Source organism: Rhea americana, unplaced genomic scaffold (assembly GCF_003343005.1).
Source record: "Rhea americana isolate MKP2758 unplaced genomic scaffold, rheAme1 scaffold_275, whole genome shotgun sequence".
Classification (NCBI taxonomy): Eukaryota; Metazoa; Chordata; class Aves; order Rheiformes; family Rheidae; genus Rhea; species Rhea americana.
This window is the reverse complement of record NW_028186396.1, coordinates 505,001-531,287: the sequence shown is the minus strand read 5'-3', so window position 1 is coordinate 531,287 and position 26,287 is coordinate 505,001. Positions and strand designations below refer to the sequence as shown.

Below are 26,287 nucleotides of genomic sequence, written 5' to 3'. Positions count from 1 at the left end.
ACCGTGTGTAAATAAAAGCTGTTAATGTAGGCTCTGTATCCATAACTGCATTTACAGGAGTTGCAGGTCCACTGTGCAGAAGGACAAGCATTACTGAATGCCGCTGTCCATACCAGAGAGGAGGTGATTCCTTGGGGCATGCCTCAGATAGAGGACCGAGCCCTGGAATCTGTACGGCAGGATTGGCAAGTTTATCAGCACAGGCTTTCTGAAGCAAGAACACAATTAAATGCAACTGTGAGCAGATTGAGGTTAATGGAGAAAAAATTTCAGAAGGTAAATGACTGGCTAACAGATCTGGAGGAGAAAGTTCCTATCAGGACTGGGAGGCAGTCTGGCAGAGCAACAAAGGAGATGCAGCTGCAACAAATGAAGGTAAGTGAKATACTTTAAGGAATTATTTAAACAAAATATTACATGAGGTTTCTACATCAGTGTTTAGTTTCACAGTAAAAATCTCAGGAAACATTGCTGTCCATTCTGAGGCTGTGCTGAGAATGAGGGCTCAGAGAGTACTTCCTAGCTCCTGGTTCCAGGTATATGCCCTGGCCATGTTCGCGTCCCCAGCTGGGACAAGGCTAGCATTGCTGCTGTGCTTCTCTACACACCGTATTCTGGAAGAGAATCTGGCTAACTTGGGGACCAAAGGACCAAGGCTATAGGGGATTTCAGAGAACGCATTTCCTGCTATCAAATGCATACATCCATTTTATTCGTAAAGGTATGGATATATCAATCTTGAAATCTCATAAGAAAATCTGGAATTCATTTGCTCTGTGAAATACAAAGGCATTACTGAGGACAAAGGTTGATCCTGGAGTGGGAAAGTTAATGTGGTAAGCAAATTAAAATTTGACAAATTCTGGTGTGACATTTCTGCTGTGTGGTAATTCTCCTTAGACTCTGAACAGATTAGACATGATTGTGAATAAATAAAGGAAGCAAATTTCTGAAAATTCAAGGTTACACTCTACAGTCATATTTAAAACTTCRGACAACACAAAAGTTTTATAGCTTTATACAAGTACAGCTTGTATTTCTGATTTTTTTAGGGAAAAAATATTACATCTATTGTAATAAAATGAAGTTGAACTATTATGATGAAACATCCATCACGTTTATTCCATTCTGGGTCAAATGACTGTCATCAGATTCTGTTTTGTTTCACTGTTGTAATTTACAATCATGTATTTGTTTTGCTTTTTAATCCTAACTTAATTGCAAAAAAATTCCAGTTGTATTTAAGATGTTTGAACTAATCATATAAGCTGGATGATGTCTTTGTCGTAGAAGTGGCATGAAGAAATTACAGTCTACAAAGATGATGTGGAGGAAGTYGGGGTACTGGCTCAGCAAATACTAGAGGAAAGTCTCACTACCAGTAGAATGGGAAGCCAAGCCACAAAACTTACTTCTCGATATCAAACTCTTCTTCTTCACGTGTTGGTAAGTAATGAAAATTAGTTCAGTATAACCTAAAATGTCAGCTCAGAAGAAGGTTCAGTTAGCCTTTTCTTAATTAGACATCATCATCAGATATTCATTATTGTAGACTCCATAATATAGCATTCATGTGTATATTTACATATACACTAGATTTCCCTCGACTAGGTGTATTGGAGAACTATTATCAAGATAAATCCCTTTTCAAAATTTTCAGTATTAAGTAGATGTTGTTACTATCTTTTTTGAAAATTTCAGGAGAGAAATTCAGCATTCAGTGGGTTTAAATGCTGAATGATCTCTAGAGAAAAGTTTTCAGGTTATCATTGAAACACATATTATGGGGAAATTTGAATTGATAAGGACTTCATGTCACTTTAAATGTTAAGTATCTGATAGTGCCATAATCACTAATTGCAATTCAAGTTTCAAAGTATAATCATGTTTTCAATGTTCAGTATTATTTCYATTTTAATATTAGTGATTGCTGTATGTATACCTTACAAAGACCCTGGTAAGAATTATCCACAAGATATGAATGGACTCAGGAACAAGACATTTAATCTTAACATACCATTTTTTATTAATAAGTAGCAATTTATTGCAAGCATTAGCCAACAATAGTAAACATCTGATTTGGTTTTGTTTCTTCCCCCTCTTCACATATTTGTTTGTAGGAGCAAATAAAGTTTCTGGAAGAAGAGATTCGAAGTATAGAGGAGTCAGAATTAGCTTTTAGTGCCTACACAAATTGGTATGAAGCTACCAACAAGAACTTCAGAAATGTAATCACCAAGTTTGATGTGGTGGATAAAACATCAATGGAGAAAAAAATACAGAAATTAGAGGTACAGCCTACTTGAATATAATTTSTTATAGTTTCACTTCAATTTCTGTTCACAAGAAGACTCTATACAGCTTTTTCCAAGTTCAACCTACCCAGAGAAATTAAAAAGATAAAGGGCACTGGTTTTTATGTTCTTGTATCACACTTGCATTAGATCACAGTTTGGTTGTTGAGGTTATGGATAATYCTAAGTAATATAATCCTATCTTTCAATAAAACATGTTTACGCATATTTTGTTTTAGCCTAAAATTTAAAATAAATTCCCCTTCCAAGTCATTCACTCACATGTATTTGTGCAGGCACTGTAGCAAGATAGACTGTTTCTTYTCACTGAAATAACTCAGTAGTAAAATTCACATTTCATCTCAGAGTTGTAAATGAGTTCTTCAGATGTCCCACAGCTTAAGCATCATGTGCTAAGGGATAACTTCCAGCAATTTCAGAATTTGGAATCAGAATCCTCTCCTGATAGCCCTGAGTTTCTATATTTGCCTTCAGAAGCCCAGTGCAGAGCAGAAGTATTTGCTTTTTCTGCCTTTTTCTAGTTCACCACAGTGCCTGTGCACTCCAGGCATGTTAGAAATGAAAAGTCCACTCAGTTTCCCTAGCGATTCCTTTTGTGGCCTTAGCAAAATAATAGTTAGCATCTCATTAGTAATAGAATTACAATGGATCAAAAAGAAAGGAGCAAGAGTACTTAAATTTTCTGTTAACTGATGCTTCCTTTACAGCTCCTCTTGAGTGATATGGACATAGGCCATAGTTTACTGAAATCTGCCCGTGAGAAGGGAGAGCGAGCTATAAAATACATGGAAGAAAAGGAAGTTTCCCAGTTAAGAAAGGAAATAAGTGATTACATGGAACAACTTGAAGAGTTGGCTGGCTTGATCAGGAAAGAGCACATGACTTCAGAGAAGTGTCTACAACTGGCCAAGGAGTTTTCAGACAAGTACAAAGCACAGACCCAGTGGCTAACAGAGTACCAAGACATCTTACATACTCCAGTGGAGCCAAAAAGTGAACTCTATGAGAAGAAGGCCCAGTTGTCCAAATACAAGGTAAAAAGAGGTTTTATCATTCTGTTATATGAATGAATGTTGACCTAGAAGAGTCACAATAAATCCAGGTRTCTTTTCAAGAGTCCTGAACAGATTTATGAGACATTCCAGATCTGAATGTCTGAACTGGCATTAGAGTGAAAAGATGCATGATACCTGCACCTATGAATCGCCAGAGTGAACACCTGGATTTGAAATGTAGATGTCTTAATAAAGCTTCTACATTTTAAAGTTTCCTATTATACAGCCCAATTCTGTTTTTATGTACACATATATGAGTAACTCCATTGATGTTAACACAGTAACTGCAGTTTATGCAAGGATAGACATTGATCATAGTCTTTCTTCACTGCAAACTTTGCTTCTGTCTGCATTGGCTTAGCCAGCTTTCCGGTTGAAGAGTGTCCCAACTCAGCTAATATCCAAGATTGTTGGATACTACAGCCTCCAATGTTTTTAATTAGGCTCTTAAGGGATTAATATTTTTACAACAAAACCAGTTGCCTATCTTCACAATGCTTTTGTGAGGTGTTCCAGGATTCCAGATGTTTCATAAGATCRCGTGACTTAAATACTCAAAATCATGAGTCAAAGCTGTGTGCCTCTGGGGAGCTGGTATCTCACTGTATTTCCATGGATGCTGCCACATACCATGCTGTCTGTCCTAATGGTACAACAATGAGATAACAGGAGATCAGATTTCACATCCTTGTGAGTGTAGTCTTATGTACTCATCTGCAAATCATCTCATTATGGGGGTGGCTTTGATCATGATTCGCCACCTATTCACAGCATCTGTTTCTATGAACAAGTTTTATCCCTAGCATTTACTCCTTCACACATAACCTGGAAATCGTAAAGGAAAGGGAGTGTATCAGCCATGCTATTAGGGCCTTGCATAAGGAGCAATTGCTCTTAAGTACCTAAGAAGTTATTGTTTCAGGATATGGCTGAGAAATATAGTCCTCTAGTGGTGGCAAAGGAAAGAGTGATGTATACCAGGATAGAGGGCTGTGCTTTAGAACATTGGCACGTGAGTGAAGTAGCTCTTCTGTGTTCAATATATATTTTGCTATTCCTGCTTGCATTGTAGTCCATACAGCAGACTGTTCTGTCTCATGAGCCTTCAGTAAAATCAGTGATTGAAAAGGGAGAAGCACTTTTTGATCTGGTGAATGATGCAGCTCTAAAGAACAACATCCAAGACCTTCAGAGCAGTTACCAGGAACTCTGCAGTGCAACAAAGGTAAAAGAAGTCAGGAAGGAAACTCTAGGTGCTTCCTACTTGGCTATACTTTTTCCCTCTTTAAGAGGTTGCATATTTGTTTCACATTGTCATTTCACACTCTGTACATAAAGCCAGTTGGATTTTGTTACTCTCTGATATGGAATGAGCTTTTGCCTAAATAAATCTAATAAGAGTAGCTGAAATTTAAATGTGGCAGGTGTAGCACCAAGGAGGAATACATCAGTGACCAGTTTGTACTTTTGTTACTCTTTTGATCGCTTTGAAGAGATAAATTCTTTCTTGAAAGGCAGATGCCCTTAAATCATGTCTTTTTGTCTCGTTTCTGCTAAATCTCACACAAAACCTGTTTTGTCTGAATTTGTTATTGAATGCAAGTTAGAGTATAAAATGAAATGCAAAAAGAAAATACGTTATTTCAGCAGTGGCAATATTAATTAACATTGATTCATTAATCAGCATGTATATAGTTCTTTGAAAGATCTAATACTTTTAAATATATCCTAAAGTATGACTATTCCTAAAGCTTTTAATAGGTTATACGCCTAACAGAGATAAGCTGTGTAAAACCATGTTAGTACTTATGTTTGACTTAAGTCCTTTTAATTGTCAATCAATCCACCAATAGCAGATGATCTTTTTCAAGGTTGATTTTAATTGACAGATATTCCCCTGGTCCATACAAAAAAAMCTGATTTTCATTGCACTAGATGTAATGTTGTTGACTTAAATGTAGATAACCACAATAAAAGTCTTTTCTAAAAACAAATAAGTTTTCAGTTAATGTGTTCATCCTTAGTTTGCTTAATAAAACCACAGGTAATATGAATGATGGCTGTAAGTGGCAGAGGCCAAACCATGATATTTGACAGGTCATGCGAAGTCTCTAAAAGACTGTGTATTAGCTTTTTTAAAATAGACTTAATGTGAAGTTGACAGTGTTCTTTTTCTTAAAGGAAGGGATCCTCATTTTTTTCCTCAATCTTCTTTAAGTGTAGTATTTCACCCTGAGTGAAAATACCACTCAGCACCACAGATCTTATTCACACAAGTAATCCCTTTGATATCTTAAGAGTCTGATCACATGAAAATAACTCACAGGAATATTAATTTGGAAGATAATTCTCTTATTAGGCTTTAAAGCTGCTGATATTTTCTCTTTCTTACATCACCTTAATATTTAATTTTGCTTGATGTGGACCTACAGGCATACGTTGAAACCTTAGAGCTGAGAGTAAAAGAACATGAGGATTACAACAGTGACTTGCAAGAAGCAGAGAAATGGTTGCTAACTATGTCCAGCAGGCTTGTCAGCCCTGACCTCATGGAGAGTAATAACCTTGAAATAATTACTCAGCAACTAGCCAACCACAAGGTGAGTGTGGTGCTTAGATAAACTTCCTTTGTCCAGTAAAGTAGAATTTTTCTTCTCTACTTTTCTGTGTTCACTCCAGAGCTTGAGTTATTTGTCATTCACCTGTTTTATATCTACTGCTACTGTCTGCCTAAATGAGCATCATTGTCATTAATGCAGTTGTTAACAAACATACCTTGTTGAAGCACTATCTGTTTCTTGGATTGGATTGCATCAGCACAAGAGCTTTGTTGTATGTTTGGTTGAACTCTGCTAGGTTTTTTCTCAAATCTCCCGGGAAACAGACCACAAGAAGCAGTGGGCTCGTCTTACTTCTGAGGCAATTTTGATTCAGGTACTTGTAAGGAAAAAAAAATATTATAAATTTTGAATTCTTTTTTTCCCTCTATTAGATTGTATTAGAAAGCAAAATCCAACCATTCAGAATCTGAATTTCCAGGAGCAAATACTGAAAACTGTTAACTAATTGTAATTAGGTTATAATTCTTTAAGCAGCCTCCTTGGGTAAACATCTTCACTACAGCCAATGGAAAGATCTGTCTTAAATGGAAAACCTGATGGCATAAGATATGATTCAGTATCACATTTGGTTCTCAGTACTAGACCTAAGAGAAGTTGATGGATCCCTGGAGAGCTTGTAGCAAAGAAAGATTAAGAATAGTCTATTTTGAGGTGTAAGCATATAGTGTTTACACATTATGACAATATTGCTAGTATTTCTGTGGGATACCTATGCATAGATGTTTGATTTTATAATGAATGTATACTCCAATAGCTTGACTGTAATATTAAATATTTCCTGCAAACTTTTTTCCAAAATGAAGACAAAGAATATTTAAGAAGAAAAGCGTTAAACACATAAGGTCATTTAAGAAGCTGTGATTTGGATCCTGTTTTAAATTTAAAATATTTCTTCAAAAGTATTTTATGTATTTCTTAGGCTATCATGGAAGAAATTGCAGGATTTGAAGATCGTTTGAGCAACCTTAAAAGTAAAGGTGATTATTTGATCGATCAATGTACAGAACACCTTCAAGCAAAATTTAAGCAAAATATACAAAGCCATCTTCAGGGAACAAGGGACAGCTATTCTGCCATATGTAGCACAGCCCAAAGAGTAAGTCTTGTTCAAAAATGTTTTTATATGGTTTAGGAATAATGTATATTATTATTTTTATAAGTACTTGTAATTTTTTAAATGGTGTAAAACTCTACTTACTGTTTCAGTTGAAATTGAACCTAGAGATTATTAAGGTAATATTTTATCATTACTGTGCTGCAGTTGAATTCCTTCTAAATATTGTCTTATACCTCGAGTACTAACTATATATCAATCAAAAACTCCTGCTTTAAACTGCACTCTCTGAATAGCTTCATGTTTTACGAGCTTCTGAGCAGTCACAGTGAAGTAAATAGAACTATTCCTGGTACAAAAGCTATAGAGGAAATTACACTCTTAAGTGCCAGTAGTTTGTATACATACATCACTAGTCTTAATTATGTGTTAGGAAATACAAAATACTGTTGATAAAAGCAGAATATACAGTTAAGAAGGGCTTGCTGGGTCATTCTGTTAATCCAATTAGGAGATCAGGCCAGTACAGCTAAATAATAATAATGAAAAGACTTACTTCATAGTCAGCAGTATTCACAGAGGTATATAGAGTCTTGTACTAGATCATTGGCAAAATGATGAATAAGAATACAGATATCAGAGAAAATGTTCTGTATTTTCACTTTTAGTTCTTCCTTCCAGAAGAAGTGCAGTAGATATTATCTGTTTCCTCTACAAATAAGCAAGGGACAATGAGAGGTTAAGGAGCTTTCCTACCTTGGTATCTTTCCGTACAGGGGTTAAAATAACTGTAATCTTTATATTATATTTTACCTCTGTGTTATATAGTGCACTATATATTAACAGTTACRTGGGTTCTTTTCCCACGGTTTTTAAGGTTGGGGAAGAGAGCCAGTAGTGGTGTTTGAAAATTTAATGACATTATAAAATGTTTATTTTAGGTGTACCAGAGCTTGGAACATGAACTCCAGAAGCATGTTAACCATCAAGATACCCTACAACAGTGTCAGACTTGGCTGTCTACAGTGCAGTCGGAACTAAAGCCAAGTACTTGGCCACCTTTCAGCCTGGCAGATGCAGTTAAACAGGTAAAAGTTCAGTTCATGAAAATATCAGTTATCCTCAGTGAGGTTGAGGATAGAAATTGGATACTCTCTGTGACTTTCTCCGAACGCTTTGTAGCCTTACCATTTATTCCCAGTTCCAAAAGGAGTACCTTGAATGAAGCATAATTTTAGGTCAGAAATCACGTGGGCTTTTGCTAGCTCTGCTTAATGCTTAAAAATATGTTCCTTAAAATCACTTGGCTAGTAAGATAAACCTGCTCAGTTGATCTATAAATGTGCTTAGCAGAGAGGTTGTCTTTCTGCTTATCTAATTGCCCACCTGTCTGTAAATTAATGTTCATATACAAGACCTGTTTCTATAGTACCATGGACACATGGTCTGTTATTAAGCAATTAAAATACTTTTCAGCATAAGAATACTGAATTGTCTCCAGCCCACATTAATCATTAAGAATGGTTCCTTTTTTGATTATTCCTGAATAACTAAATGTATTTTGCATCAGATTTCAACCTTACTTTCAAATTAAACTAGTTTGATACTAAAAAAGATGGAATTTAAGGCTGTCTCATACACCATGTTGTTTAATAGAGACCTTCAAATGCTGCAGGTTTTGACTAGATAAAGTACAGAAAAAGAAGATATAAAATCTTAGAGGAAGCCTGTTTGGAGTGGATTTCATATAGAGAGCTTTATGGATTAATGAGGAGCAGAAACAGAGTAATTTAGGTTGGCAGGGACTTCAGGAGGTCATCTAGTCCAACTCCATGTTTAAGGTAGGGTCAACCTCAAAGTTAAATCAGGTTGCTTAGAAATGTTTCCAATTGAGTTTTGAAACTCTGTGTTACTCTCTGTGTGGGGACTGGCAACTTGGCTAGGGCCAGGGAGCCGGGGAACAGCAAGGCTGGGTAAGCAGAGCAGGGCCTCCAACAGCCCAGTGACCACTGGCCAAGTCTGGAGGGCTAAGCCTCATCTGAGGAGTTGTCTAAGGGACTTGTTCTGGTATTTAACTGCTCTCACTGTGAAAAAATGTTTTCTTCATATCCATGCAGTTTCCTTGCTGCAGCTTGTCACCTTTTCCTCGCATTAATTTTCTACTCACCTCTGAGTAGTCTAGCTCTGTCTTCTCTCTACCCCTTCCCTGTACCCCCCCACCCTGACCTCTTTTAAGCAGTAGGAGACAGCAATTAGCCTTTCTTCTTCAGGCAGAACAAATCCAACTCTTTCAGTCTTTCTGAAATGCCATACTACAGCCGCTCACCCCAAGCCCTTTCCTGGACTCATTCCAATTTACCAATATCTCTCTTCTGCGGTGGTGGCCCCAAAACTGGGCACAGTGCTCCAGGTTAAGCCTTACCAGTGTGAGAGAGAGGAGAATAATCGCTTCCCCCAGGCTGCTCTCCACACTCTCACTAATGCAGTAGGTCTTGGCTGCCACAAGGGCACACTGCTCTCTTACATTCAACTTCTTGTCCACCCTGTCCCCCTCCTTCCCCCCAACCCCTGCAACTTGCTCTCTGGGCTACTGAGACTTCAAGAGATATACATGTTGTTGATCTGCTTGTCAACACTAATGTCACCATTTTCTTGTGGCATGAGGAAACCTAGTAGTGAGAGATGRACTTCTATGGGCAATGCTGAAAGGAAGACTCTGCAAAGGCATAATATTGCCAGATCTTGGCAATTGTAAATGCTGGGGACAATCAGGCGGGTTGCAGAGAGAGTGTGAAAGAAAGGATGTGTTGTATTGCTGGGCTGGTTTCTCCATTCAAACACTGGAGAAGTCTAAATAATGTGACGGCTGAATAACTGTGTTTTCAGTCCACAATGGGAAACTAATAACCTTGTTGAAATGTATGTGTATCTGTGAAATGCTTTTACTTATAAAGAAATAAGCTATGTAATAGAAAGACACTGACTACTCTGATAATTGGATGATAATAATCAATTTTTTAAGTTATTATTTTCCATGATTATGGCAGAGCCGCCTTATCTAATAGAATACCATATGTCTACATTCCATTTCTTGGCCATAACGACTAAATTAAAAATACTAAAATGCATGATTTTAACACAGTAAAAGATTATTTCCACAGTCTCAGAGATTATTTGGCATTTGTCTTCTCTCAGGTGAAGCATTTCCGAGCTCTGCAAGAGCAGGCCAATACATATTTGGATCTTTTGTGCTCCATGTGTGATCTGTCAGATGCCACAGTGAAGAATACGGCAACAGACATTCAACAAACAAAACAAACGGTACAAGATAATCACAACAGCCAGCCTTTAATCCTATTTAGAGCTTTAATTGCCTTGATCTGTCCTTTTTTTAAAAGGTTGTATTGGGTAATGATTTAAAGAAATGTCTTCTTACTTTCATCTAAGTACTTCATTTAGAAATAGAGGGGTTGTTATTATTATTATTATTATTAAATTGGCATACTGCTATCCTGGTAATAATACAAAGACATCTGAGAAAGGTTGCTGAGGATGAAGTTACTTAGGTAATGTTATGATATGTTGGACTAAAGCCACACAAAATAACTTTGTGTGGAAGAAAATCTGATCCAACATATTTGTTTTCACAAAACATAGCTCAGGCACGAAACAGCCTATTCTTCTGTTTATTTTATTAAAATTTAGACATATTTTCATGTTATTATTTATTCAACAGTAGATTGATATGCTTATTATTAGGGAATTCTAATATGGTCATTATAATCATAATAAAATTTTCTGTCATTGTTCAATTCATAGATCTTCAGTTTACATGAAAATTCTAGTGTTTCACACAAAGTATTTTAAACTACTTCTACTGAAAGTAAAAATCTAATACATAGAGTAACCATATTCCATACCAGATAAACAAATTATAAAAATCCACATCATCTATAAAAAAAAAGCAATCCAATCATTGAACAGCTAAAGGGCATCTCAAACATCAGAGTAAGATTCTCCTTTTATATAGGAAGCAGTGAAACATTAAAGAAAAGTCACAAATAGGATCATACTGAGATATATTAAGCTGTTTGAGTGTCTAAGCCTTAAAGGCACCCTGCTGCTATATTTGGCACAAATGAAGCTCTGTTATTATTGGTTTAAGGTGATTGATCAGCTTAGATCGGGTAAGCATTCTTCTTACTGGCATTTTACAAAAGACCTATAGGCAAAAGAACTAGTGTAGGCAAATTAAATGAAAGTATATAGTTTAAGCTTTCATTTGGTCATTGAGAAGGTATGCAGAGCACAGTCCAGTAATATTCTTGGCACGCAGTAAATGAAGTTAATTATACAGTTAGTTTAATCTTTAATGGGAAACTTAGAATACACACACATATAAATATACTTGCTTCTCTAAAGAGTGAGTGAGGATCCTTTTTTTTTTTTTCCACAAATCTCCTTGGATAGGTCTGTAGGTCTGATTTTTATGTCTTTTGAAGGTTAATTTTTTTTAATCGATAATATTAATCCCTCTAGAATCTAGTATTTGCTGTGAGTACAATATTGTGTTCTCAGAAAGAATGACAGTCATTTTCCATTYTCCAAAAATAGCTGTGTTAAAGCATTTCTACTCTTTTTCATTTATTTTCTTCTAGATTGAGCAACAGATAATGCACTCACAGTATTTGGCTCAAGGTTGGGAAGAGATCAAACAAATGAAGGCTGAGCTCTGGATATATTTCCAGGATGCAGACCAGCAACTACAGAACTTGAAAAGGAGACGGGCAGAACTGGAACTTAATATTGCCCAGAATATGGTACTCCAGGTTAAGGTAAGAAGTCTTTGGGTTAAAAACAGAAGATAAAGAAGTTCATCCTGCAGCTGATTTTRTTACAATACTTGGTATATACAAGTATTGCATATCATTACTAATATGTTCTAATTCTGTAAGAGCAAGAGCAGAAAAGATAGAGGAASGTCATTTTCCATATTGATGCTGTAGGAAACCAAACATGGTACATTAATATTTTTCTGATTTTTAATACAAAACAATTTGCCATTTACTGCTCTGATTTGCATTCACTTTTAATAGGCTAAGTGCTTAAAGCGGTGGATCTGAAGAGAAGATCTGCAGCTTGTGTTCTCTAAGACCTTCAATTCCAATACTTGTAAATTATTTAGATCTATTTCAAAATCAGTCTAGGCAACTATTCAATGCTGTGAAATTCTGAAAATAACTGGAGAATAGGTATGATAGAAAGTCAATCTAAATTACCTTCAGTATTGAGATAAATAACTTCAGATCTTCCATTATTCTTGCTCATTTAGAGAAGAGATAATTTCCACTGCCATTCTGCAGGTATCCAGGACTCCAATAAAGTAACACAAAGAAACAGAAAAATAAATTATTTCTTTGATAAATGATGAAAAGCTTTGGTTTTGCATTTTTTTTTGGATTAGACTTTGCTTGTGTTTTTTTCTGATATGCTAGGAGTTAAGTGGAAGCATACAGAACACTTCCTCGTCGTGTTTGTGCTCCCACAGGGTTTGAGCATAGTCACAAGCCTTGAAGTTATCTCAGAACAGTGCCAGACTAAGACCTGTTATACTAGCCTTCATTAAAGGGGTCCAGGAAGAGGCAGGAGTCTGTTTCCTCACTATTCCAGTCAGGATTATTATGAATGGCAGGCACCTGCTGTATAAGCAGATGTGACACTGTGTATTTTTCCTCTTATTTTTCCTTGCATATTTAGATGCTTAGCTCTTTTTGAAGCAGTCTTGAAGAGGAAAGAGGCACAGCCTAGACAGTAAGCTGTGTTCTTATCCAGAACTCCTATCAGGCCTTAGGGAAAATGCTGACGCTGGACATAGTTATTTAGTTACAGTTATTTGAACTAGAATTTGAGAAACAGTTATATTTATCCTATACTGTGTAAGTGCTAAAAAATATTTGGTTAATGTTAGTTGTCAGTCTATTGTATATATTATTTTTTGATTCTGTGAGACTTCTTATTCACTAAGAAATGATTATGCAGATGAGATCATATATCTACTGGAGTTTATTAACTCATATGATTCAGCAATGATACCTGAATAGTCGTTGGCTTTGTTTCAGTAATTGCAGCGATAATGATCACTATTGGAGTAGGAACCAAACAAAGTAAGGATGTGGGGGCTGGCTGATTCACAGACTCTCCCTCCTATTGTTAGTCTCTAATACAAAAGAAAAAGAAAAAAACAGAAGTAGAGACAGTATTGGTAGAATAAATTCTCATGAGACCTTTGTCCTGCATGCTATCAGATAGTGAGGAAAGCTATGCTAGTCTAGGAGGCCAGAGAACAGGATGTGATGTGGTAGTGATTCCTCTGTATCACTCGCTCAGGGAAACTGCCCTGACTTGCTTTCACATCCTCCTTCTGCCCTCAGAAGGCTGGCGAGAAAGAGGTAAGCCTGGGCAGATAATTAGTCCCCACACAGTATATTTGTTTCAGTGTTGTTATTTAAATTCCATCTTATATTTTCAAACATTTAGGTTTTGGTTTGTGTCTCTTTCAGGAATTCAGTCAGAAGTTGCAGTCTAAACAGTCAGCTCTTACTGCTGTGACTGAGAAGATGAGCAAACTAACCCAAGGACAGGAATCACCCGAACACAAGGAAATAGGACAGTTAAGCAACCAGTGGTTGGACCTCTGCCTTCAGGCACACAGTTTGCTCATACAGAGGGAGGAGGATCTGCAGAGAACTGGAGATTACCATGATCGCATGAATGTAGTAGAAGTTTTCTTGGAAAAGTTTACAAAAGAGTGGGACAACTTGGCTAGGTAAAAAAGGAGTAGCACACACAAAGCTTGCATGCTGCATAAACACTGAAATAGCTATTTACAGAGTCTTTCTAATTTGAATCTGCTAAAAATTTCTTTTTCAGTGCTTAGTTAAAAGCAAGCCTCTTTTATTAATTATAACAAAATTACTTGTATTGAAATAAAGAGTTTGAGAAGCTAGATCTTCAGTTCTTGTCTTAAGGCAAGTACTGACCCCATTTCAGGATATAGCATTTGCTGCTATTTGTGGTACTTTGACCATTTTCTTTGAACTTTTTCATTTTTGTTTATTATCAGTATAGACCATTATAACTTAGTTACCACTGCTAAATTATTGAAATTGTTTTCCATTCCTATATAGCATAAACACAGGTTATGTGAAAACTTGGAGTTTACTATGGCTGCTATTGTAGTCACTGGACAAGATTCTCTTGGACTTCAGTACTTTTTGTTGTTCTTTATATGTTCTTTATATCTGCATATAGCAGATATGCAGTGTATGAGTCATGTTGATTTGAATGGTCAACCGAACGACTGTACTGCAGATGAAAGAGAGAGGAATTAAAAATGTAATTAAAAACACATTTAATACATTTAAAAAATGTATTAAAACTTTTTAATTAGTATTCAAGGCTAAACCTGAAAGCCATATATGTTTTAACTGTATTGATTTCAGTATATAATATTCTTCTMATTCACTTTGACCTCTTTTAAAATTCTGGCCTGAGGCAGGATCCAGTCATTCATTTCTGTCCTATGCATTTTGATAACAGATCTGATGCTGAGAGTACAAATGTGCATCTTGAAGCCTTGCAAAAATTGGCACTGGCGCTACAGGAGAGGAGATTTGCTCTTGAAGATTTGAAAGATCAGAAACAGAAAATGATAGAACATTTGAATCTCGATGACAGAGAATTAGTAAAAGAGCAATTTGGTCATTTTGAGCAACGCTGGACTCAGCTGGAAGACCTTGTGAAGAGAAAAATACAAGTTTCTATAGCGACTTTAGAAGAGCTTAGTTTGGTGCATTCCAAATTTCAGGAATTAATGGAATGGGCAGAGGAGCAGCAGCCTAGTATCACAGAGGCTCTTAAACAGAGCCCTCCTCCAGATATGGCTCAGAGTCTTCTCATGGATCATCTTACCATTTGTAGCGAGCTTGAAGCCAAGCAGCTTGTTCTGAAGACACTTGTGAAGGATGCTGACAGGGTGATGACCAATTTAGGGCTCAATGAAAGGCAGCAGCTGCAGAAAGCACTTTCTGATGCACAACACCATGTAGATTGTCTCAGTGATCTGGTTGGACAGAGGAGAAAGCACCTGAATAAAGCACTGTCTGAAAAGACTCAGTTTTTCRTGGCAGTCTTTCAGGCTACAAACCTAATTCACCAACATGAGAAGAAGGTAACATTTCCAGAACATATCTGTCTGTTGCCTGAAGATGTGAACAAACAGATCAGGACTTGTAAGAATGCCCAAGCTAACCTAAAGACCTGTCAGAATGAAGTCACGGGGCTGTGGGCTCAAGGAAGGGATTTAATGAAAGAAGCAACTGAACAAGAAAAGAGTGAAGTGTTAGGTAAACTGCAGGAATTACAAAACGTATATGACACTGTTTTACAAAAGTGTAACCAGAGATTGTTAGAACTTGAGAAAAATATAGTTTCCAGGAAATATTTCAAAGAAGATTTGGATAAAGCATGCCATTGGCTAAAACAAGCTGATATTGTCACATTCCCAGAAGTAAATGTAATGAATAGTAACCGTGAACTATACACTCAGCTGGCAAAATATCAACAGATTCTTGAGCAATCTCCAGAATATGAAAATCTGCTGCTTGCACTGCAAAGAGATGGCCAAGAAATCCTACCGTCACTTAACGATGTGGATCATTCATATCTGGATGAAAAGCTTAGTATGCTTCCTCAGCAATTCAATATTGTCATTGCCCTGGCAAAAGATAAATTCTATAAGGTTCAGGAAGCAATTTATGCCCGAAAAGAATATGCCTCTTTGATTGAGTTGACCACAAAAGCTCTGAGTGAGCTAGAAGATCAGTTTGTTAATATGAACAAAGCTCCAGCTGCTATTTTAGTCAAAGAAGTTGTGTCACTCCAGCAGGTTTACAGAGATCTCTTAGGTGAACTGGTGAGCCTTGGTGCAGCAGTGGATGAACTGAACCAGAAGAAGGAGGCTTTTCGAAGCACTGGCCAGCCATGGCAACCAGATGAGATACTAAAACTTTTCACACTGTATCACAAGCTGAAAAGGCAAATAGAGCAGAAAATCAACCTTTTGGAAGACACAATAGAGGCATGCCAGGAACATGAGAAAATGTGCATGCAACTCAAGACACAACTAGAGACAGTGCAGAAGGAACAGATTAAGGTGAATGAGGAAACACTCCCAATAGAAGAAAAGTTGAAAATATACCACTCTCAGGCAGGCAGCTTGCAAGAATCAGGGATCCTTTTAAAGCGGATAATTGAACATTTAGAAGCCCTTTCTCCTCAGCTTGACCCATCTGCCTGTGAGACAACCAATCACCAAGTGCAGTCTTGGCAAGAGAAACTAAAGTCATTGCAAGCTGCCATTGGTGACACAGTGATGGAGTGTGAGAACAGACTTGTGCAAAGTATAGACTTTCAGACAGAAATCTGCCGCTCACTTGACTGGTTGAGGTGGGTGAAAGCAGAACTTAATGGAACATTAAGCTTGGACCTCAAACTACAAAATATCCAAGAAGAAATCCGAAAGGTTCAGATACATCAGGAAGAAGTACAATCAAGCCTGAGAATAATGAATGCATTAAGCAATAAAGAGAAAGAGAGATATATGAAAGCCAAAGAGCTGATACCCGCTGACCTGGAAAACACCCTTGCTGAGCTGACAGAACTAGATGGTGAAGTTCAAGAAGCTATAAACATGAGACAGGTTTGTGCATCCCCAGTATCATTAATTTATTGCTCACCAAGCTGAAAAAAGCATGGCCTTATGGCTTGATGTCTGTAATTGCCATGAAAAGATTGATTTTTTTTAACATCTTAAACTATGGCTTGCTGCCATGGGTGGCTATAAGGAGAGTAAGACTTCCTCAATATGCATATATGCATGTAGAAATGCAAAGTCACTCAAAACCTACTTCTATGTGGCCTTTCAGGACCTGTATTTTAGATACAGTAAAGGGAAGAGAATGCAAGCCTGGGCAAAATCCATGCTCTCTGCTGAGGATATTTTTGTTGCTGTTGTGGATTGTTATGCCTATGATCCTGTATACAATTTTCACTTTTATTTCAGGATACCTTGAATAAACTGTATAGTCTCTGCCAAAGATACTACCAAGTGATGCAGATAGCAAATGACTGGCTTGAGGATGCTCAGGAATTGCTACATTTAGCAAGGAATGGTCTTGATGTTGAGAATGCTGAGGAGAACCTAAGAAACCACATTGAATTTTTCAGCACAGAAAGTCAATTCAGTAATCATTTGAAGGAGTTACACGGCCTGGTGTCTGAGATAGAGCCATTTATCCAAGCTACAGCAAGAGAGCAACTGGTGCAGGATGTAGCTGCCTTGGAGGAAAAAGGCAACGGGATAAAGCAAGAAGCTGACACCCAGCAAGAACAATTGCGAAGGTATTTCTTTCTCTTTTTTTCATTCTTGATTTCATTCTTTCTCTCTTTCATTCTTTATTTCCTTCGCTTTCCATCAAAACATTTTGGTGATGAAATAAAGAAATCACAACACTTGACTTGTAACTTAATTGGAGTTTTTTAAAATGTTTGTGCTACTGATGGCAGAAGTGGATATTGGGATTCAGAATTCTTGGATTCTGTTTATCCTCTGCCACTGTATGACCTAAAGGAACCTGTGATAGAATTATATAAAATTTTGAACAATACAGAGAAAATTAATAGGGACTGATTACTCATTATTCTACATTGCACAAGAACTACAGAGCAACAAAGAAAGTTGAAGCAGATTAAAAGAAAAGAAAATATCTTTTTATCCAACATAACTATGTAACTTTTTAACCCAGAATGTTCTGGAGGTCAAAAGTTTAAATCAGTTTAAAACACAACTTAGACAAATTTACTGAAGAAAAGTCCATCAAGAGCTATTAAATGCAAAGTTGTGGCTACACTTTCTAGTAGGTTTCTAGACTAGTTGACTATCAGGATAAATTTCTGCATGCATGCTCATTCTTAATAATCTTTCTTTTCTTGAAAATACTGTAAAACAGCATAACAAAAGTGATTAAATTGAAAATTAGGTGCAACAAGACTCCTGATTTAAAAAAGTTTTGTGTCACATTAAATTGTTCTTTCTGATGTTCCATTTAAGGTGTGCTTCTGAGTGGCAGGAGTATCAGACAGCAAAACAGAAGGTTATTGAGGTGATGAATGAGGCTGAGAAAAAATTGTCTGAATTCTCAGTCGCTAAAGCAGCTTCTTCTCATGAAGCTGAAGAGAAATTGTTAACACATAAGGTAAGATACTGAAAATTATATGAAGTCCTTTTTCCTTCAGTGAAAATGAATTTCTCTGTCTAGATCCCTACTTGTGGCAACCTGAAGTTGAGTTTTTAGGTCTTTTCCTGTAGCTCTTAACTATATCATAGCATATCAAGAGATGTGGACAGATATTTTGTAACTCCTTATCATTTTAGCATCTGTCTGTGACTGTAGAGGACTGAAGGAACCAAGAGGTTCATAACAATCTTGTGTCCCTTCACTACCTTAGGCAAAATTCAGACCACAGAAAATTTCATCTCCTTTTGTATCATATTGAAAAGGTTTACTTTTTAAAGTCGAAGTCCTTCAAGTCTCCTCGAAGAGCAGTGTCCTGTCTGTTAGCTCCATTTATACCCTAGGACATCTAAAATGGCACTAGACAAAAACATGACGTAGATGTATGTTTAAGGACCTGAATTGTTTCCTTATTTTTTTAGACTCTTGTATAAATTGGAGTCTTTGCTATGAGAAAATTCCTAAATACTTATCTCCTCCTTTTTGAAGAGAGAGCAAGGAAAAGAAAATGAAGTATGCACTGGATTTCTGCTGCTTTCAGAGCATTGCATTCTGGATCAGGTCCCTCAGATAGCTGTAGCTAACATACTGCATATTAAAAACAAAGTGAGATCTAACCAACTCAMTTGCCGTGAGGACCTCCTTTTTCCTATAGAGGATGGAAATGGCTTGTCTGCCTGCAAGTGTGTCAGACTGTTACAATATTTATTATAAAAAAAGGAAACCTTAGTGCTTATTTTTGCTTTTTCAGACCCTTGTGTCTGTAGTGAACTCTTTCCATGAGAAGATCACAGCCCTAGAAGAAAAGGCTTTGCAGCTGGAAAAAGTTAGCAATGATGCCAGCAAGGCAACTATAAGCAGATCAATGACCACAGTTTGGCAGCGCTGGACACGGCTCCGGAATGTTGCCCAAGAACAAGAAAAAATTTTGGAAGATGCAGTGCAGGGATGGAAGGGTTTTAATGATAAGGTAACTCTTGGTCTTGTTAACTGCTTTTATAACTGTACATAGATTTTCACTAATTAAGACAGCCTGCTACAAACTTTGAGTACAGATTATAACTAAGTCTTGTGAAACAAACAAGTAAACTTTATAGTTTTTGGTAGAAAAAGCTGGGCATCGTAAGCACAGTAGTTTATCTCAGGTCACAACCAACCACCTGTGAAAGACTCTAGTTTAGAACTACTGCCTCCAAGGTTTGCACTGTTCTTCTCTAGGTGTGCATGTACACTAAATACAGAGCTGTTTTGAGAGAGTTATTTTAAGACAATTGTTTTGGTTTCTGGTAAATCTTGAGAATCTTATCTTCTTTGTTTCCCATCCCCAAATGCTCCAGTCTAGATTAAATCAATCTTTTTTTCTGAAGAATGCAATGTTGCTATTTCTAAATTTGTGCACCGATATCATTGCCTCTCACTGCTCACGGATCATGTCTTCTTTCCTTACATCTTACCAGTCTATTTTTATCCGTCATTGTCCACAATTTTATGCCCAGATTGCAAGTTCTCTAGGAATGAGATAATCTTTTGGTTAAATGTGACTCATGCCAAATAGGGGTCTGCCCTGGGTTAGAGCTCTAGGGCCTATATCAATAAAAATAATAAATGCTGAAAGTAGAAGGAGCCACTCATCACTCAACAAAATAACACATTGCAGTCTACTCTGAGGAGCTAGGGCTAGCTAGATTTAGCAGCATTAGGGTGCAGACTTATTTCTGCTACAAAAATTGTTGCATCAGCCTTATACCACAGCTCTTTTAGAGGGTCTAAACATATAGCACTGGACGTAATACCTTTTGGTATCAGTAGTACTAGCCTTTTTTTTTTTTTTTTTTTTTTTTTTTAACTATTGCCAAAACTGCATCTCTTTCCTTAGATTCAGAAAGCCACCATAGCAATAGACCAGCTACAAGGTCGCTTACCAGAAAGTTCAGTAGAAAAGGCATCTAAGACAGAGCTCCTGGAACTCCTGGATTACCACAGCAGTTTCCTTCTGGAGGCAGAGCACCAGCTGTCTTCTTTGGGCCTGCTCAAGCAGCATGCTGTGAGCTTGCTTCAGGATGTGGAAGTGCAGCCTCCTTCTCAGGAAGAGCTACCAGTTATGCAAGAAATTAAAGCAATGCAAGATCGTTGCTACAAGTAAGGCAATATTTAAAGAGATTCACTAGAAAAAATGTATCTTACAATTAATTCATTAATTAAAGTTCATTCATTATTTAGTTTTCATAAATAATGGCAATCATACTTAAATATCAGTTAAATTTTAAAGCAGATTTAATTAATCTGGAAACATAAATTTTTACCATTTTTCATTTGCACCAAGTGGGAGTATGTATTTTAGCATATATACTTTTTGCCTTGCATTAAAAATAGCAGCTTATGTAAGAGTGTGAACTAAGTTACAGTTATAATCAATTTTAAATGCTTCCATTACATCTCACCATTAACAGTGACATTCTATCTTTTTRTTTCCTAAGTTTAGATTAATTTATCACTTTGTGCCACTTTGAAGTGTTTAGGTAATTAAAAGTAGTCACATTGTGAAATTTGCAGGGAAATTTAGTGTATAGGCAAACAGAACACACTTTAAAATTTCATTCTGTGCTTATCTGTATGCTTATTTAAATGTATTTTAAAGTTTTTCTCCATCATTTGCAAAGCATGAAGATTTGTGGCTAAGTTTCAGGTTTTGTATCCATCTACTAACTGTACCAAGATGCCATTAATTGGATCTCCACAGCAGACAGAGAGAGAATGCAAAAATTATAAATGCTGCACCTAGTGTGTGCAAAGTTTGTTGTGTGCATGCATAMCTGTTTACACAGAATAACAGTCTCTGTCAAAAATATGCAGATATTAGCACTTTTGAAGTTCCACTCTTCACTTGGTATTGATGCCAAAGAAATAGGGTCTGAAATTATCTCATGCTTATACAACTATGGCATTGGTTCAGTTATGAAAGGTTATGCAAATGTAAAACCTCTTTAGGAATATGAAAGTTAGAGCCATGTCAAATAGGGAAGAACTACARACTCTAGTCCTGTAGATCTTTTATCAATTTATCTTCTGAAAAATTATTCTATTTTTTATAAAATGTCCAAATTCTTGAGGAAAGTGTGGAAGAGTGGAGAAAGGTCCCGAGATCAAAAATTATGTTCATATGGTTGATCCATACCCTATCCTAGTTATTCTGTCAATKAAAATCTCACCAGTAGGGGTGAGATTACTCTCACATTAATTTTTGTTATAGATATCTGCAACTGAACTGGTTAAKCTTTAGTTAGTGGGGGGAAATAGAGAGGTCTGAGCTGCAGTGYTGTAGAAGTTTCTTTTAGGATAATGATGACTCATCCAGAATCATGACCTAGAATTGCGTTTTTCTTCCATTAACAATAGCTTGTGGTGATAAGCTCAGATGTAGGTGTCTATGTTGTAAACATATGTTGTTCCCTATTAAAGGGGGAAAATAAACTGGAGAAACTTAGAATGCCTACTACTTTAGTGATCTTTTGCAGCACTCCTCCACTTTTTATTACTCTGGATATGTGGCTATTGATCAATCTCTTTATTATTCAACAGTTCTGACAAAGCAATGTTTTTAGAAGCAAATATTGAAAATATTGAATAATATAATTTAATAATAAACAAATGAACTTAGAAATAAATATGAAGAATATCCTTCACAAATAGGTTTTTTTGKTTTTTTGTGAAGCATGCAACAGAAAGTGAAAAAAGGCATGAAGCTGGTGAAACAGGAGCTGAAGGAACGTGAGGAGGTTGAAGTAGAGCTTAATACTGTGAAGTCCTGGATCCAGGAAACAAAAGAATATTTGTTAAACCCTGATATAGAAGTAGATACTCAACTTCAGGAATTGCAGGTATATCAAATWTATTAATTTCTAAAATACAATGTTTTTATGAACCTTAATTGTGATCTGCTACTGAGTATTAATCAATTCAAAACCATAGTAAATTTAAATTGTAYATGTAAATTAATGGGCATAATATTTTATTTTAAATGAATTTAAAGTATGTYTATTTTCATTTATGTACATTTACATACCTAGCATACTGTTTAGTAATTTTCCTCTCATCTGAAATATAAGGGCGCTATACTATATGGCATTTTTTTTTATCTGCATCTTCTTGGAAAAAAAAAAACTAAAATAAAATAAATGCCTTTTAATGGAGATCCTGAAAAGTCAAGATTTTCTGTATGCATGTGGTCACATAGGAATACAGAACTAAACAGAGCCTTATAAATGAGTATCCAGGAAATCTCCAGATAGAATCCCTGATAAAGAACTGATTAAACTGAAATGTGAAAGCAGTTAACATTGTTGYAAAGTATATTCAGTGTCTCCTGTTTCTAAGTTTACACAGATGTAACATTTTTTTCCATTGTTCCTTAACAATACCATTTTTCTGTCATATAGTCACTCCTCAGTGAAGTWACTATTCATCGCCGAGCTGTTGAAAAAATGGCTGAACAACAACAAAATAAGTACTTGGGTCTTTATACCATTTTGCCTTCTGAACTGTCTCTTCAATTAGCAGAAGTTGGCCTGGCCCTTGTAACTGTACAAGATCAGGTAAAATATAGTAGATAAATGCATCGCAAATCTATGATACTTCTTTAGACTTCATAACTTAGTGAAACATAATATCCAAGCACGGTCAAACTATGACTATGTAAAATAGGCTTATTACCTTCTTTCACTAACAAAGAAAGTTTAAAGTTAAATGAAAGTTAAAGTTTGTTTCCTGTCGAGAGGATTCTCCGTACTGAATTTAATTCTTATTGTTGACAGATTCAAAGCAAAGAGAAAGAAACTCAACAGATCAAAACATTAAATCAAGAGTTTGGTCAGAAAATCCAGGGGATAGCAAATGAACTAAATTCAATTCTTTCCAAATTGAAAAAGAAAACTAATGATATAGCACAAGCCAAACTTGAGCAGAAGGTAAGAAAAGGCTTTCCTTATTTGATTACACCATAAACTCTTCTGAACTGAGGCTTTGGCTTCATACCAAAGATGTATTTGTAGAGTCACGAGATTTTTTTTTTAATGTAGTCTGATAGAAGAATGGGCAAAAATGAGGATTGACTGAGATTTTTAGAATTATATTCATTGCACACTAACCCATAACTGAGCACGGAGGGAACAGCTAAGAGCAAAAGCAAATCAGATGGCCAAAAGTATGCTGTTCCCTCTAAATAATGATCCTGACTGCAATAYGGGGGAGCCTAAGTGGCTTCCAAACAACTCCTTGTTTCAGTCTGTACTGAAAAGATCATTCTTTATAGTCCAGCTATACTGCTGGTATGCCTAAATGTATTGCAAAAGCTCTCTTGATTTTTTTATGGTTTTTCTAAACCTAATAGTGTGTATCACACTCAGAAATGCTTGTCTGCACTGAGGYGTTATGGCCAAGTTAGATTTATCATAGGAAGGGAGGAGGGTTTTTTACTGGTCAAAGAAAAACTTGGCCTGTTTACTGTCTTAAAGTAAGCAAAGTATACCAAGTAGGAGAAGATGGTATATCTGGTATGTCAAAAAAAATCCAATTTATTTTCATGATTTTCTATAAATATACTCCAAATTTCTATTTTTGCCAGAAAGCGTCACTGAAATATATCCCATTAAAATTGCTGCATCACTTTGGCCCCAGTAATTAAGCTGAAAGCCAGTGAAATGTGCATTCTCATAGTGCATAAATGAGTCTTACATGTCACTAGAGACTTGGTAAAGCTTCTTCAACTGTATTTATGTCAATTCTTAGCCAATACTTATGAGATTGACTTGCCTTTGATCACAATAGTAAATATTTTTGATATTAACATTGAAACTGTGATTGTGATAAGTAAAATAACTTTTTTTAAAAAATCCTTTCCCCACATTTAAAAATTGTATACAATTTTCATCACTTATGATATAGACATTTATTTATGCCATTCCAAAATATGTATATCTTTGTATTTAAGTGGGTAGCTCAACAAACATTTGTCTTTATATCTACATGTAGATATTTATGTCACAAAGTCACRTTGCTATTCATGCAAAAMTATTCATTTATTATGAACAGTTAGTCATAACTTACACTCTGATGTGTCTCTACCAGGACAGCCCTAACCTTAACAGCTTGAAAAGCTGCCTTCACTACAGGAAAAGAAAGCTGATATTGAATTCATGATCGGATAAAATATGTTTTATTGAAGCCAGAGTAGTGTTCAGTTCTGTATCAGTTTTTGTCTCATTATTTCGATTTATATTTCTAAAAATACTGTAAGAGGTCTTGAGTGCTTGATGAGGTTTCTTTCATTTATATTCCAAAACCAACTTAGGCCTAGAAAATAGCCAAGAACCCTAAACTGYTGACCCCCAAAATTGTAGCCATTTAATGTGTTTTCAGTCTGTATCTACTCTTCTAGATTCCTTTTTTAAACTTTTTATAAAAATGTAACCAAAATTGATTTTAATATGTTTCCATTGAAACAGTCTAATGTCAGCCAGACTGTTCCTGTTAAGCTATGAAAATGCAAAGTTTTTATATGTATTCATGAGTAACTAGGCGGTTCTGAGTTGGTAAAGTTATATTTTATTTTTAACAAATGACGAAACAAGAAAACAACCTCTTTAACATAAACAAAAGTCCTTGTCATAGCAATGTGTGTTGACCATTCAGCTCAAAGACAAACAGAAAGATGGACAAGAGCAGTTAATGTCACTCTGAAGTGACTCAATCTTTTGGTATAATAGGGAAAATGTTTCAGCCAGGAAGTCAGAGAAGAAAAAGTAATGGCACACATTTAAGAGGTGACCAAACATCCTGCTGTTCTGCCTTCCTACTTAAACAGGGATTGTTGATTTACAGCCCAGAACAAAAAAATGGAATAAATTATGAAGACTTTGGATAGGGTTTAAAAGTTGGAAATCAGAATGGAAATAATCAACTAGAAAGCTGACACATCCTGGCTCACTGATTTTCTTGTTTTTCTGTCTAGATTCTGGGTGAAGAATTGGACAGCTGCAATATAAAGTTACTTGAATTAGATGCATCCGTCCAGGACTTTGCAGAGCAGAATGTCCCTCTGGCTAAGCAGCTGGCTAACAGAATAGGGAAACTCACTGTACTGCACCAGCAGACCATGCGGCAGGCTGAGTACAGAGCAGCCAAGCTGAGTCAGGTATGGTCCCAAATCCTCCCTATCATTTCCTTTCAGAAGCAGAAGGAACATGAAAACTTCTTATTTGTTTTCTGAGTTGTTACACAAGGAGGGACACTCCTTGGCACATCTGCCTGTTCATAGTCAGGGCTTATACCTCAGAGAGGGRCACAGGCTTGGGTCAGATAAGGAGGATGGAATAATTCTGCTTTTTCGATACACTGCTTTAACGTGCTCTTCCACAAAGCATCTCCCTGTTGGCTCCTCTGGCGCCCTGAGCAGGTTTCACTGCCTGCCAGCAGTGGCGTGCAGGCATCCTCATTATACTTTTCTGGGCCTMTGTCTTAATTATTGTTACATATATCTGCAGCTTTATATGAAAGAGTTTGTTTTGCTCTAGTCACAACCTTTAGAGAGTGAATATAATTTGTATATTCAATAGAAAAGCCTAGAAACAGTAGCTCTGTAATGCTGGATGTGTTTATGCAAYACTAGAGCATTCATAAAGATGCTTTCCCTGTTGTTCTCAAGGCTTAAAGTCCCTGAAATCCTTCCTTAAGTATTTCCTAATTGTTGTTATTCAAAAGCAGTCTAGCTAAAAGCAAGGAAAGGTGTTTGCTATGGTTCTGCCATCAATAGCCTCTTTTCAGCATGCATATACAAAYTTCTATGATGCATAGAAAATATGATTATTTCATGACTTTTTTTCCATTTCAGGCA

General features: G+C 36.3%; 1 protein-coding gene across 1 annotated transcript in view; it reads left to right on the top strand.

Moving 5' to 3' along the window:
- SYNE1 (spectrin repeat containing nuclear envelope protein 1) overlaps positions 1-26,287 on the top strand; it is a 313,359-nt gene that overhangs the window by 169,359 nt on the left and 117,713 nt on the right. Inside the window, exons 64-83 of the mRNA XM_085308428.1 lie at positions 58-375; positions 1,291-1,446; positions 2,121-2,291; positions 3,023-3,349; positions 4,443-4,595; positions 5,803-5,970; positions 6,911-7,087; positions 7,987-8,133; positions 10,241-10,366; positions 11,704-11,880; positions 13,606-13,871; positions 14,645-16,805; positions 17,169-17,506; positions 18,216-18,360; positions 19,151-19,369; positions 20,276-20,538; positions 22,112-22,277; positions 22,836-22,991; positions 23,211-23,363; positions 25,406-25,588. Coding sequence (XP_085164554.1) covers positions 58-375; positions 1,291-1,446; positions 2,121-2,291; positions 3,023-3,349; positions 4,443-4,595; positions 5,803-5,970; positions 6,911-7,087; positions 7,987-8,133; positions 10,241-10,366; positions 11,704-11,880; positions 13,606-13,871; positions 14,645-16,805; positions 17,169-17,506; positions 18,216-18,360; positions 19,151-19,369; positions 20,276-20,538; positions 22,112-22,277; positions 22,836-22,991; positions 23,211-23,363; positions 25,406-25,588 — 5,970 coding nt within the window. The remainder of the gene's footprint in view (positions 1-57; positions 376-1,290; positions 1,447-2,120; positions 2,292-3,022; positions 3,350-4,442; positions 4,596-5,802; positions 5,971-6,910; positions 7,088-7,986; positions 8,134-10,240; positions 10,367-11,703; positions 11,881-13,605; positions 13,872-14,644; positions 16,806-17,168; positions 17,507-18,215; positions 18,361-19,150; positions 19,370-20,275; positions 20,539-22,111; positions 22,278-22,835; positions 22,992-23,210; positions 23,364-25,405; positions 25,589-26,287) is intronic.